The 13,847-nt window shown below is 46.6% G+C and overlaps 2 protein-coding genes across 3 annotated transcripts in view; one reads left to right on the forward strand and one right to left on the reverse strand.

Moving 5' to 3' along the window:
• Positions 1 to 13,847, forward strand: part of SYN3 (synapsin III) — a 462,269-nt gene that overhangs the window by 163,933 nt on the left and 284,489 nt on the right. The window lies entirely within an intron of this gene.
• TIMP3 (TIMP metallopeptidase inhibitor 3) overlaps positions 1 to 13,847 on the reverse strand; it is a 57,010-nt gene that overhangs the window by 4,052 nt on the left and 39,111 nt on the right. Inside the window, exons 2-4 of the mRNA XM_046011484.1 lie at positions 9,484 to 9,566; positions 1,740 to 1,851; positions 937 to 1,058 (exon numbers count right to left, since the gene is read on the reverse strand). Of these exons, the coding sequence (XP_045867440.1) occupies positions 937 to 1,058; positions 1,740 to 1,851; positions 9,484 to 9,566 (317 nt within the window). The remainder of the gene's footprint in view (positions 1 to 936; positions 1,059 to 1,739; positions 1,852 to 9,483; positions 9,567 to 13,847) is intronic.

Raw genomic sequence — 13,847 nt, forward strand, 5'->3', positions numbered from 1 at the left:
TAGAAGTAACACTCACTAACACTTTCTAAGCACCACTGTGTACCAGATATTCTGGCCAGTGCTTCTATGTTATTCTCTTTAGTTCTTATAACAGATTTAGTTCCCTTGACAGATAAGAAAATAGAAGCTCAGAGAGGTTAAGTAACTTGCCCCAGGTTACAGAGCCCAAAAGTGCGGGAATTAGACATTTGAGAGAGCTTTCTCAATGGCAATAGGCAAGGATGAACGATCTCAGCTGTTGTGGGAATTGAGGAATTAAAAAGATTAAAACTTTGGGCATCCAGTTGCCCTGGGAGAGAAACCAGACTCAGTGAGTTGTGTGACCTGGGGCTAGTTACTTGAGCTCTCTGAGCCTTTATTTTCTCATCTGCAAAATGAGCATAGTAGTAATTAAAACCACACAGAGTTGTGAAAATTAGTGAGAGAACAGTGTAGCTCCCTCCCACAGCAGGAAGGCTGTGTGCCATGGCCTTGTGCTTGAGTCAAGGAATTAGGCCTGACTGAAGAGTGATGTCCTGAGGTATTTGGTATCAGCGGTCCTGTGCCAGCTTGCCCACCTGTGGCAGGGGCCACCAATGAGGCAACTTCCCTGGTGAGCCCACTTGAGACTGCTCAACAGGACCTGTCAGCATAAGGGTCTTGCACCTGCCACAACCTTGAACCACAGGGATGCTGAAGAGTCCTTGTGACCCAGGAGCTGCGAAGTGGGCTGCATGGTGGCAGCAGATGACAGCAGAAAGGCATTCTTCCCCCGCTTTCTTCATTGCTCAGCCTGGGCGCAACATTCCTCACCACCCCTGTTCAGACCTGCCCTTCTGCCCTGGCCCGACATGCATGCCCTTCTCAGCACAAGGGCCCAGTGCCCAGTACCGCAGGAACTGATGTTTCTGGGGCTGTGAGCCAGCACTACCCCTGCCTGCCCTCTCCAGGGCTTACCTTGCAGTTACAGCCCAGGTGATACCGGTAGTTGAGCCCCTTGCGCTGCGAAAGGGTGAGCTGGTCCCACCTCTCCACAAAGTTGCACAGTCCTGTGTACATCTTACCATCATAGACACGGCCTAGAGGAGGAAAGAGGACAAGAGGAGAGTTGTTTTGTCCAGAGCCCAGCCACGAAAGAATTCTCACCCCCTGAGTACCCACCTTAGACCAGGTACTGTGCTAAGTACTTTCTAATCCTATGATTTTGTTTCACCCTGCCCAACACCAAACTGTGTCCCCTTTTTCCAGGTGGCAGAAACGAAGCTCAGAGAGGTTAAGTGATTTGCAAAAGGTCTTAAACCCGTGAAGTGCTAGAGCTAGGACTAAGGTCAATTTGTCCCTTCCCTTATCAGTGGTTGCTTGGTTTTGACCTTTTTTTTTCCTTTCCCACATTGACTGCCTAAAGGTGGGCAACTTTCAAAGACAGACCCAATAAACAGATTGACTGTGAGGTACTAGCAATCCCTGTTTATTTATATAATATAATAAAGCTGAGAAACTGAAAAATTAGACAAAACTACATTTCCTCAGCGGGGTCGGTGGTGGAGCTAAAACTAAAACCCAGTCTCCATGTAGAGCCTCAAGTTCCCACCACAAGCCAAGCGAGATGCACTCTACACAACACTCCTTACAATTCACTGTGTGGGTGGCCAAGGTCCTAAGGACACGTCTGGGTCAACTGCTGCTTCTCTATCCTTCTGAAGCAAAGGACTGGTGGGCCTTGGCCAAACCCTGGCCTAGATGCTAGATTTGGCCATTACCTGTCAGCAGGTACTGGTACTTGTTGACTTCTAGCTTCAGGCCACAGAGACTTTCCGAAGCTTCTGTGTGGATATACTGCACGTGGGGCATCTTGGTGAAGCCTCGGTACATCTGTGGGAAAAGGAATGTCATGAGAGAGGACCAGGGCTCCGAAAGCTTGCTGGCATTTGTTCTGTGGGGATCCGATCCAGTCACTGACCTAACCACCCCAGGGCCTTCACTCCAGATAAAGCCACCTATTCACCTTTTGTCTGAGCCACTGGAAAGGTTTGCCTTTCCAGAAAAACCTTCCCATCCAGCCAGTCACATTGCTCATTCCAGCATCTCCACAACACTGCACCATATATATACTCCCGTCATATCCCAACACCTTTTCAGAGATCCAAAGAATTTGCTGTGAAAGGGGTCCTGCCTCCCTCACCAACCTCAGCCCCCACGTTCCAAGGAGGCAGCTGGCCAGCATTCTAATGACATCTCTGGGACATTTCTCAGTATGTAAAAGCATTCCACTTACATTCCCCTCACTGTATCCTCCCAAGAACCCAAGGAAGTAGGTATTATTGTACCCATTTTACAGACAAGACTCATAAATTCTGTTTGGTTGATGGAAGTTTGAACTCAGGCCAGGATTCTCCATGCTTTTATTTTTCTGAGCATCTGTTGAAAGCACTGGGTTCCTTTACCCCAGATAAGCATATAACACATACACAAAAATTCTAGATTTTTAACTAAATACTTTATAATTACTAAGTTGCACTGTATGAAAATGCTGATACTTGGCCATTTTTATCTGTAACATAATCTAACATAGTGGTTCTCAACTGGAGGCAGTTTTACCCCCACCCCCGGAGACATTTGGCCATATCCAGAGACATTTTTGATCGTTACAGGTGGGAGGGAGTGGTGGTTGCTACTCACATCTGTGGGAAGAGGCTAGAGATGCTCTTAAATACCCTCTGATGCACGGGACAGCCCCCAAAGCAAGGAAATTATCTGGCCCCAAATATCAGCAGTACCAAAGTTGAGAAATCCTCTTCTAATATTCACCCACCTCATTCCCATGATAGCCCCGTGAGACAGGAACTATTTATGTCCTTTTAATAGATGAGGAGCCTGAGCCCCAGACAGGTAAAGTGGCTTATCTAAGGCCATATGGTTGGCAAATGGCAGAGGTAGGATTCCAAGCAGGAGAATCTTCTCCAGAGTCCAACCTGTGCTGTCTCTCACTGTGGCTTCACAAGTTCATGCCCAAGGGCCTCTGGTACAGCCAAATGCTATGTATGGCTATTGTGCCTCCTTTATCTGCATGTGGTCAGAACCACTGCTGTGACCATAACGAGGCTGACCCCACTTGGTGATTCCAGATGAAAACCACGAGTCTCACATGGGTTCAGATCTGTTGAGAAAACGTCATTAACTATGTGAGCTGGCGAAGGTAGGAGGGGGCTCCAAGTTGTGGCCCAATCCCATTATCCCCCTGGTTCTCAGAGCACATGGGCCCAGGATGGCTGGTGGTCTCCAAGGGTTTACAACAGGACAATGTCTCTCCCTTAGTTCCTGGCATGCATTATTAATTTACTTACAGTAATTAATAAAAAGCCAGACATCACCTCACTGGTGTCCCATCTAAGTGCCTCCCATTTGCACTAAGATCTGGGTTTTCTCCTTATTTTGTTTTAAGTGGGACTGGCTGGTGGGGGTAGATAGTCCACAAGGACCTCCACCATTATAAAGGGTCTGTTGGACCCACAGAGTTCGGGAGCCTCTGCCTTTTTAAGGGGAATGCTGTTCTAATTGTGTGCAACCAATCAGTGCAGATGGTTTTAATTTACCTGGCCTCTCTTTTAACCCTTTTCTCCCGAGAGACTCAACAGCTGAATGAGGAAACGCAGCTAAGCACTGTGAGAATTGCTGTCCACACTCGGTTTTCAATTATGCCGCAGGGGAGCAGGGGCAGATCACATCGTACCCCCCACTTCCTCAGTGATGGATGGTGCCTCTCTGGCTTTAACAGGAACCATGCTTAAGAGCACTGCTCTGTGTGTGCCATCAAGTGTGGCCTTCAAAAAACATTCTCCACACTCCCTCCTGTGTCTAGCAGCTTCTCCTCTGCCTGGCTGTTCCTTGAGTTCCTGGCAAATGTTTCAACTTGATCCTCACTCAAGGTCTTTCACACCCAGACCATTAGAGCCTCAGTACAACCTTGTCAGTCTTTCCCTTTCATGTCCTCTCTGCTTCATGAGTGAGGACCAAGGCCCTGTCTAGGATCCAGTGACTTAAGCTGCCCAGTTGGGTTCTCATTCCTTTTGAATTTGAAGGCATCTTGATTTCAGCATGGCTTGTAGCACTTGCATGCAGAATCGAAATGTTTATGCATTGTGAACAATAAGGTCTGACAAGCATAGTGCTGTCTTTTTTAGGGTCACTTCTGAATTTAACCATATGGTAAAGGCAGATTGTACTCATTTTGTTATCTTTTCTTTATAATAATCCCATCTTGACCTAAATATCAACCCTATAAGTATCATTAGGTCTATATTCATAGACTGAGAATTGGTTTGACAAATTTAGGAGGGTCATGATAGGTTTGTAATGCCCCAACATCAGAGAATCATAAACTCTCAGAATTGGAAAAGACATTAAAGGTAACCTAATCCAGTCAAAGCATTGGAGGATTAATGGTCAGCTCAGGTTCTGGAAACAACCAGCCGGTCTGAACCTTGTCTCCGCCACTTATCAGCCACTGAAGCTCCTTGGGTCTCAGTTTCTTCATTCATAAAATGGGGCAAAGTATTTACTTCATAAGGTGTTTTTGAGAATTAAGTGACTTAGAGTAGTACATGGTATGCAACATTCAGTAAAAGTTATCTTAAAACTAGTTCTACTGGAATTCATTTCAGCAGAGGGGAAGGTTTAGCCCTCTTCTTTCTCCATCTCTTTGCCCAACCTTATCTCTTAATGCAGGGACTTAAAGCTGGGTTTGAACTTCAAACTAAGTGGGTTGTGTTCTCTCTCTCTCTCCCTCTCCAGCTTATTGAAGTGAGACTGACAAATAAAAATGTGTATGTTTAGAGTGTAACAACATGATGTTTTGATACCTGTTACATTGTGAAATGGTCACCATAATCAAGAGAATTCACACAACCATCCCTCCCAGAGTTACCTTGTGTGTGTGTGTGTGTGTGTGTGTGTGATTCTCCTTAGCAAATTTCTTGTCTTCAGTATGGTATTATTAATTATAGTCACTATGCCATGCATTAAATCTCCAGACTTTACTCATCCTAGTTCTGTAGAACTGAGAATTTTTACCCTCTGACCAACATCTCCCCATTTCCACCACCTCCCAGCCTCTCGTGACCATCATTCTACTCTGCTTCTGTGAGAAGTTCAACTTTTTTTTAGATTCCACATAAAAGTGACCTTATGCTGTATTTGTCTTTTTGTGTCTGGCTTATTTCACTTAGCATAATATCTTCCAGGCTCATCCATGTTGTCACAAATGACAGGATGTCCTTCTTTTTTAAGGCTGAATAAAGTTCTGTCATGTGTAGACACACAGCACATTGGACTCTATAAGCCTCTGGACGTCCCATCTTGGTAGTATGTGCACAAAAGTTCGAAGAAGTTAGTTTCCCTGGGGTGAAGGACCAAATAATGTAAGAAAGAAATTTCTGAATCTGGGGGCTTTGAATATTTCTTGTGGAGTGCCCGGGTTTCACTCTGCATTCAGCAGGAAATGTCACCGTCATGTCAAATATGTCCGGTGTGCCTGGAGATGAGCTGTGCTAAATGCTGCTTTACACCATGAACTCCTTTAAACCCGCAACTTTATTCTCATTTACAGACCAAGCAACTGAGTTTCAGAGACATTAGATACTTGACTAAGATACCAAGGGCAACCAAAGTCTTTCTTATAAGAGAGAAGTCTTTCTCTTATAGAATGGGCTGTCTAGCAGGGGAAGCAGTGCATGTGAGAACGCAGGCCATCTCTGTTGAGGGCTAGCCGAGATACCCAGACCAGAAAGAGTTACAGGCATTGAGAAGGAGGAGAATGGCTCCCTTGAGCTGGAGGGCAGAGAGGCTTCCAGCTGGAGCTTCAAAGGCGAGACCTTGCAATAGTGCTCATTTGATTAGACAAACCACTGAAGGAAGGAAGTCCCCAGGGGCCAAGCATTCCAATTGCCCAGCAAATCTGTCCTGCCCAGAGTCAGGACATGCAAAGCACATGACCAGTGGGCCTTCCCATGGATCTCCCCCCACCCAGTCCAGGGCCAGCTGGGACATAATGTTCCCCACGTGTTGTCCCCTGCCACGTTTGCCTGGCAGCATAAAATGCAGCTCCCGGCAGAGCCCACGGCTTTCTCATGGTCCTGACCGGAGATAAGGTCCCGATAGATTAGAGTGACCAATTCTGGCAACCGCTCCAGCTATCTCCAAGTTTGATTTTGCAATAAGCTCCCTTAACATTGGTACATCTCCCCCACACACACACCTGTGGGTCTCTGCACACTCAAGATAGGCCTGTAATGTGTACCAGACATTCTGGAATTAGCATATGGGAGAGGGTCTGCCCGCCTTTCATCTGGGTGAGAAGTTCGAGGGGAGGAGGTGGGAACTCTGAGACAGAAGAGAGAGGTGAGACAGGGCGGCTCAAATTCTCACGTCCTCCAAGCTCCTTTAGTTCTGCTCTAAGAGAGCCCTTGCTCACCCGTCTGACTCTCTGGGGTAGACTCTCTAATCCACCAGAACAAAGCCACCCAGGGACCAGTGCCAAAACTCACGCAGGCTCCCCTCTCTGGCCTCTCCTCCTTCCCTCCTACAAAGAGTTTTCAATGCACCCTTTGCAGGATGTTGCAAGTCAAGAGCTACACTGCTGGATGACAAACGGACAAATGCAATCTAACCTCTTTTTGTTCCCTGGGGAAACTACATACAGATGGGGTGGCGGGCCCCCAAGGGGGCAGGAATGATGAATCAGCCTGCAGCTCCACTGCTCTGTAATCTCCCTGTTGGCAAAGTCTCTATAGCTTCCCTGGCGTCTGCCACTTTCTAGTCCTATGAACTTGACTGTTACATGACCTTTCCAAGTCTGGGGCTGCCTCACCTGTAAAATAGAGGATAATGTATATCTACTTCATAGGGTTGTTATGAGGACTGTTCCACACAAAGGGTTAGCAGAATGCCTGATACACAGTAAATGCTCAGTATATGTCACTTGAATAGAGTCTCATATTCATTATAACAAATATAATAAATATTAACCTGCTATCCTAAAATTTTATCCTGGTAGCCTGAAGCACAGTGCTGAGTGAGAAGAAGAGTGCTTCTTTGAGAGAAGAGAGCTCTCTCCTAGCACAGAGAGAGAGAAGGAAGGGAGGGGGATGGTTAGACAAACTACTCCAATCCCTATACCCCATACCTGATTAGCAAACTGCTCCCTGAGAACAGCAGAATTCAGGAGCCTCTCAGGACAGAAGGGCAATGACCCTTCTATGAGTTATCTAATACTGGGCTGTAGGAGGGGAAGAGTTAATAAATGGCATTACATAGTGTTTGATGATCAAAGCAAGATGGTGGGGAAATTTGGGGAGCCATGTAAAGAACACACAGGATTGGGAAGGAATCCCAGCACCTTAGCTTGGGAATGAGATCTGTCTTTAATTAAATGCATGACTGGGCAAGTCATTTCCCCCTTTGAACCTGTGTCAGAGTAAAACAAGGAATTTTACTTCCCAGTGCCCAGCACCCTGGTTGCATGAGTCCGGGTAAAGGACAGTGAATGGATAGTGTGATGCCAACAGCCTGGGAGTGCATGCGTGTGTGTGTGTGTGTGTGTGTGTGTGTGTGTGTGCTTTGAAGCTGATGGGTGAACAGATGTAATTTGGCCTCCGGACACCTCTCTACCAGAGGCTGGCCTAACACCAGTGAGTGGGGAATGGGACATTCTGATCACCCTGGTCTCCAGGCCCGGAAGGAAGAGGGAAGCTAGGCAAGCTTAGGAACCACTGTCTCCCAGCTGTTTCCTCAGATTTGCTGGCCAGAGTGTCCATAATGTGATGAGTTGTTCCAGAGTGGGAAGGGAGTATTGCCTGAAACCCTGCTTTGTCTAACATGCTTTGGCATTTTTGCTTGCAGGCTGCGGGGGTGGGGGGGCATACAGTAGGGGTTTCTTTGGTTTTTGTTGATCTTCTTGGTTCTCCCCTCCACACTCTTCTCTCCCCATGGCTGTCTGAAGACATAAGCTGGTCCCATGACCAGGCTTGGGCAGCCAAGGGCACCTAGCCAGGGCTGACTCCGGACATTACATAACCAGAAGGCTGTGGGAGTTTCCAAAGTTGAATCCAAAGCAACAGGTTCCACAAATGTAGTACATCAAACCTCAGGCCTCAGGTTGCAGGAATAATGAGGCCTGGAAGTCTGCCTCCAGGATGGTTGGGTACCACCCATGAGCTGTGGGTGGTACCTGGGTGTCAAGCCTTGTCTCCTCTGGGGAGTTTTCAGGCCAGTAGGGTCTCAACATCATTTCTCCATTAGATGGATAAACATCCACCACGTCCCTGTTATGAGCCAAGTCCTGCTCTAGTTTCTGGGGATGCAAGTATGGGCAGTGAGTAAAAGGACTGGCAGTCCACTTGGACCTGAGCATACCCTATATTGAACTTCTGAGTAGTCATGCACATGTGTCTTGGGTCTTCTCTCCTGACCTGACTATACTTCCTTAACATAGGAACCCCGTCTTCCTCGTGGCCTCCATGCTCCTGGCACAGGGTGCTAAACATAGGGGGTGATTACAAATGTGGAGTGATGGAGCAGCTGCTGAGCCATTCAGGGTGAGTGAGTACCAGAGTGAGTCCTCTGTGCTAAGTCAAACACAAGTACCTCTTTCCAGCGCCCAGAGCAGCTTTTGCTTAGAAGTAACAACACACATGTCCCAGGGCACTTAGAATCCTGAAATGCCTGAGCTGGAAGGGCTCTTAGGGGCACTAAGCCCAACCCTGCACTGTTAACAGGTGGCAAAACAGAGGTCAAGGAAAGGGGGGATTCCAAGGTAAGCAGACTATTTGGGAGTTGAGCTGAGATACGGAAGCAGGTTCTGCAGGTTTCAAATCTGATGTTCTTTTTGGTAAGGTGGACTTCCTTAGTGTGCTTCATAATGTTAATATGCTCAGGAATATGTTTAGTAATATGAATATGCTTAGTAAACGGTGCTAAGCAGCTGGGAGGCTAGCTCTGGGAAAACAGGGAAAGAGGATCCTACTCCAGGATGCGTTTCCTGTGATCGGCCAAAGTTCAGTGTAGAGATTCGAGGAGTTAAACGTAAATGGTAACCTCGGCAACTGCACAAGACCAGTAGGCACTCTTGAAACTCAAAACTGAGAGCTCAGAAGAAGAGCCTGTAAGACAAACTAGTCCTACATCCCCTCGTTTTACAGATGGGAAGACTGACACCCAGAAAGGGGCAGTGACTTGGCCAGGGTCTCGCTGTTGCCAGGGAACAAGGCTGTCCGCTATCTGGTTCCAGAACTGAGCCTCTTAACAATGGTCTCTGAGGGACTCCACTTGCACTGGCTCTAGGGTGAAGCAGTCACCTTCCCCCCCAACTTCCTGCTGTCATTTCTTCTGCCTCAGCAATGCCCTTTCCAGCAGTGGGGAGGTTTATGCACACCCACCTAACCTCCCCTAGCTAGGACTCTGCTGCCAAAAAACCCAAGAGCTCTCCTGGAGCTGGATTCTGTCACTCACCTTCATCTGCTTGATGGTGTAGACCAGCGTGCCAAAAGGCCCCTCCTTCACCAGCTTCTTCCCTACCACCTTGGCCCGGATCACTGCAGAAAAAGGCAAGATACAGACAGGAAAGAGGTTAGGAAGACTTGAACCACATCAGGGATCACATCTCAGGTTGAGGGCCTGGAATTGCTTTCTTATCTCTGGGTCAACTTGAATAGATGATTGTGTTTATAAAAGTAAGAATTCAGATGAGAGACTCTGGTTGGGGGTGGGGGGATGGTGGGAGGGAGAGGAATGGAGGAATGAAGGCGGGCAGTCATCATTCAACTTAATTATCCCAAATGTTCACAGTTGCCAACCCTGGAAATTCCTAGGCTGCATTCACCTCTGGAGGAGTTTCTTGACTCTTTGGGTTTACCATAATCTAAAATCTACTGCTTTTGTTAGAGCCTCTTGCCATCCTCCATTGTCCATCTGACAATTGCCTGGTCTCCCAAAACTATTGTCTTTCCACCAGGACCTCTTCCTGAATGCTACCTCCTGTGGAGCTCTCCTTTGCATGCATACATTCACTGAATCCTGACGGACCTGCAGGATTGCAAAGCATCCCAGCCACTCTCCCTAGCTGGTCGGCATTCTGATGGGGCCCTTGGTTCCCAGCACTTAGATGGCAAAGTATGCAGTAAAGTGTAGCTCAATTAGGATGTGGTGGAGGAGGGAGCAGTGCGGAGTAGGAGCTCAGGAATCAACAGAGCTCTGCTCTGTATGGCTATTTTGACTGTGGGCAAGGAATTTTGCTTCTGGCCTCCCATTTCCTCCTGTGTAAAGCTGGGATAATAATGGTACCAATCTCCTGAACTGAAAGGATTAGGTAAGATAACGCATGTGAAACTCAGCACCATGTCTCCCACACGGTATATATTACATAAACATTATTGATATCATCATCATCATCATCATCACCAAAAATTGCATGTGCTGACGATAGAAGGATTGCTGCTATTAAAATTTGCTCCCGTCTATCACATGCCAACTCTGTGCAGTAGTACATCTCATGTATTTACTCCTCAAGACAGCTTACACGGGCAGTATCACCATCCACATGATACAGACAAGGAAACTGACAGAGAAGTGAAGCCACTTGCTCTTCTGAACCTCAGTTTTCTCCTCTGTAAAGAGGGTATAACTACCTATATCAAAGAATTGGAATGAAGATTAAAGAAAAGATCTTCTGAAATTTCTTAGTACAACATTTGGCAGAAAGGAGTTGCTCAGTAAATACCAACTATGAACAGGAAAAGTATTATACAGACCCAACTTGAGGAAGGCTGGAAGATAGGCATTTACTACATGCAGTAAAAACACAGAGAAGGGAGGAATTTACTTTGAGATTATAAGAGGCTGTGCATTCTTTTTGTATTTTATGTGAAAAGGAAGCACCCAGTAGCTGTCTTCAGATGTTTATAGAGCTTGCACATGAAAGAGTAATGGACAGATCTTAAAGATGATTCAGAAACTGCAGAAAAGTTGTGTTCATTGGCTCAACCCCCCCCAAAAAAGGCATCTAATAACAAAAACTGGCAAGAAACGGGGAGGGGCTGCCATAGGGACAGAGAGTGTCTCCATCAAGGAGTTCTGGAAGCTCTCATGCTAGGACCTTCCCCAGAATGGAATGGATTTTGGATGTACAGCAGCCTTGCTTTGAGTCACACATTGAACTCTTCCAGTTCTAAGATCCTGTCACTCTTTTTTACCTCCAGTTATACTTAGCCCCTAAAAAGAGTAGGTCCTGAATAAATGTCTGTTGAACAGAATTACACCCCCCACCCGCCCACACACACACCCCTGCCCATTCTGGTGGCTCCGTTATCCTTTCCCATTTTGGATGTCCCACCACATTTCCCAATTCATTGACTCTAATCTCTAAAAACAAAACAAAACAACCTTTATTAGGAAACAATCTCTGCCATTCCAACTGGATTCTGTCCCGTTCCTCTCCAAACGAGTTTGGACCCTACTTTTCCTATCAGACGTGAAGTCAAGACCCAGATGAACCAACAGCCCCACCAGAACTTCTTGCCAGGGAGGGTAAAACACAGAGCCCATTGGCGAAGTTAGCAATTTAGCAGACACAGCTCAGATTGGGAGGAGGCGAGTGGCTGTTTCCAAGTCCGCTGCAAAAACGAGAGGTTGGCAAGATTCCAGGCAAAGATCCCTCAAGATTCTGCCTCCACCTCTTTGTCTAACTTTGTAGCAGCATCCTTGGCAGGGAGCCAGCCTCCCAGAGGCCCAGGGACTATTTCCTCTACAGCAACTCCCACAGTCAGGTTGTAACAGCTTAACTATTGGGCAGAGAGCATATCTGCCAGGACTTTACTATTGATTCTTCCTGAATTGATTTGGCTCCATCCTCTGCCGCTTCATTAACACAGAAGGTAAACCAGCAAGTGAGTCTTTGCCTTACAGGGGAAGAAATTGCAAAAGGGATTTCTTTAAATAGCAACTTCTACACTTCCCTGGCTCAAAAATGGCTCGACTTCATTTAGACATAACATGTCATAAGCAGACCTGTCCCATAAAGCTAGGTACTTCTGGAAGCTTGTGCACATACAGCTAGCCAATTCCTTCCTTACCCTGAAATGGCCTGAGCTTGAAACCTTTTCATCTGACAATTGTTCGGTGAAAAGGGAGTAAGTTTCTGTAGTCAGGAAGCCACATTTGAGTTTCGTTCCACCACTACCATGCGGCCTCAGACAAACCCATGTGTCCCCGACCTCCTTTCTCCTAAATCTTTCTGATTGCCTTGGCCCAACGCCCATCACGTGGCTTACAAGCAATGTCCTAATTCTAGTGGAGCAGCAACATGGCAGAGCACGGAAGAGCCAGGGCTCTGGAGCCTGACGCCTGGGTTCGAATCCCAGCACTGGTGCCACATGACCTTAGGGAGGTCATTAAACCCTTCTTTGTCTTCATTTCCTAATCTACAGCAATTCCTCGTAAACTGCATGCTGTGAGGGTTACATGCAGACACTGACTATTAGAATAACACCCCTACCAGTGACCTCTATTGTTACTTGTCTGAGTATCATTATCTTCTAACATACACCATAAGCTAAGGCCTGGGGGTTCTCTCCAGGATAGGAAGAAAGGCAAGCTCCTCAAAATATCTGGTCATGCAGAATTTCAGGGAGAGGTAGGGGAACACACATAAACTGGTCAGAACAAACATACAAGGTGTTTTTAAGTCTGGCGCACTCACCTCATCACAGGGACCTGCCCTATCTCATCACCCACATGTAACCCAAGAGCAGCCTACCAGAACCAAACTCGATCACACGGTTATGATCCAGAAAGGCTGGCAGGGAAGGCCCAGCATGGAGGCCACACCAGTGTTTTCTTTACAAAAACAAAACTGCACTACACTGAACTAAAATTAAGTAATATTCTGCTCTCCCAAAGAGATTCACAAAGTCCTTCCAGAGTAAAAACACCAGCCAACCTCAAATCTGCCCATTAGGTCTGAATTAATATGTCTTTATTTGCTTTGGTTTCTCCTCTGCAATGCAAATGTGTGCTATTTTGTACTTTCTTGTTTGGCAATAAGGGTGCTCCTGAGCATTCTCTGGCCTCGGGGCCACAGTAGACAGGGGAGGTATGGAAGGTCATGGTTCTCCAACAACAACAGAAGACAGTTTCCAAACTTAGAGCTGGCAGCATGTGGGCTGTTCCCGCCACCTTGGTGTAGTGGCTAGAAGCCAGCTTTACAGATGGGCTGGGCTAGACAAAGGTTTTCTTTATTTTCCTTCCTGCTGGAATGTGGCCCCACACTGTCTTCTCAGTGTCCCCCGGCAGCTAAGCCAACATAGGAGTGAGCTGGGTTGGTGTGCTGGTGGGCGTGATGATGAAAAATAGAAGTCCCATTTCCTACCTCCACAGAGACAGTCTAGTGGGAAGACAAAGTTTAAAAGTTCATGGCTAGAGGGCTAACCTCCAAGGTGTCTGAAAGCACCAGTCAGAGAAAGGGGCAATGACGAACAGCCTGAATCTCGGTTTTGGAGCCTCTTATGCTCTGGGAAAGGAAGCTGGGCTTCCAGGGGTATGGAGGTCAAAGGAAAACAGAGTAAACAGTATTTTAACTTAAAAGTCTGTAAGAAGAAACTGACCAGGCTATGTGTGCTTATATAATTGGCACATAGACCTGTAAATATATGTAGGGCCCTCTTAAATATATCATACACCTGAGGATCCAGATGTAAAGGTATATGTCTATATAATTTTCTTTCTTTAAATAATTTTTGTGAGGAGGGCTAGTAAAAGCTTACAAAAACAAGAGAAACAAGGAACATCCCTTCCAGAAATATAATTGTGTGCTGCCTGCC

This window comes from Meles meles, chromosome 7, assembly GCF_922984935.1.
Source record: "Meles meles chromosome 7, mMelMel3.1 paternal haplotype, whole genome shotgun sequence".
Taxonomy (NCBI): Eukaryota; Metazoa; Chordata; class Mammalia; order Carnivora; family Mustelidae; genus Meles; species Meles meles.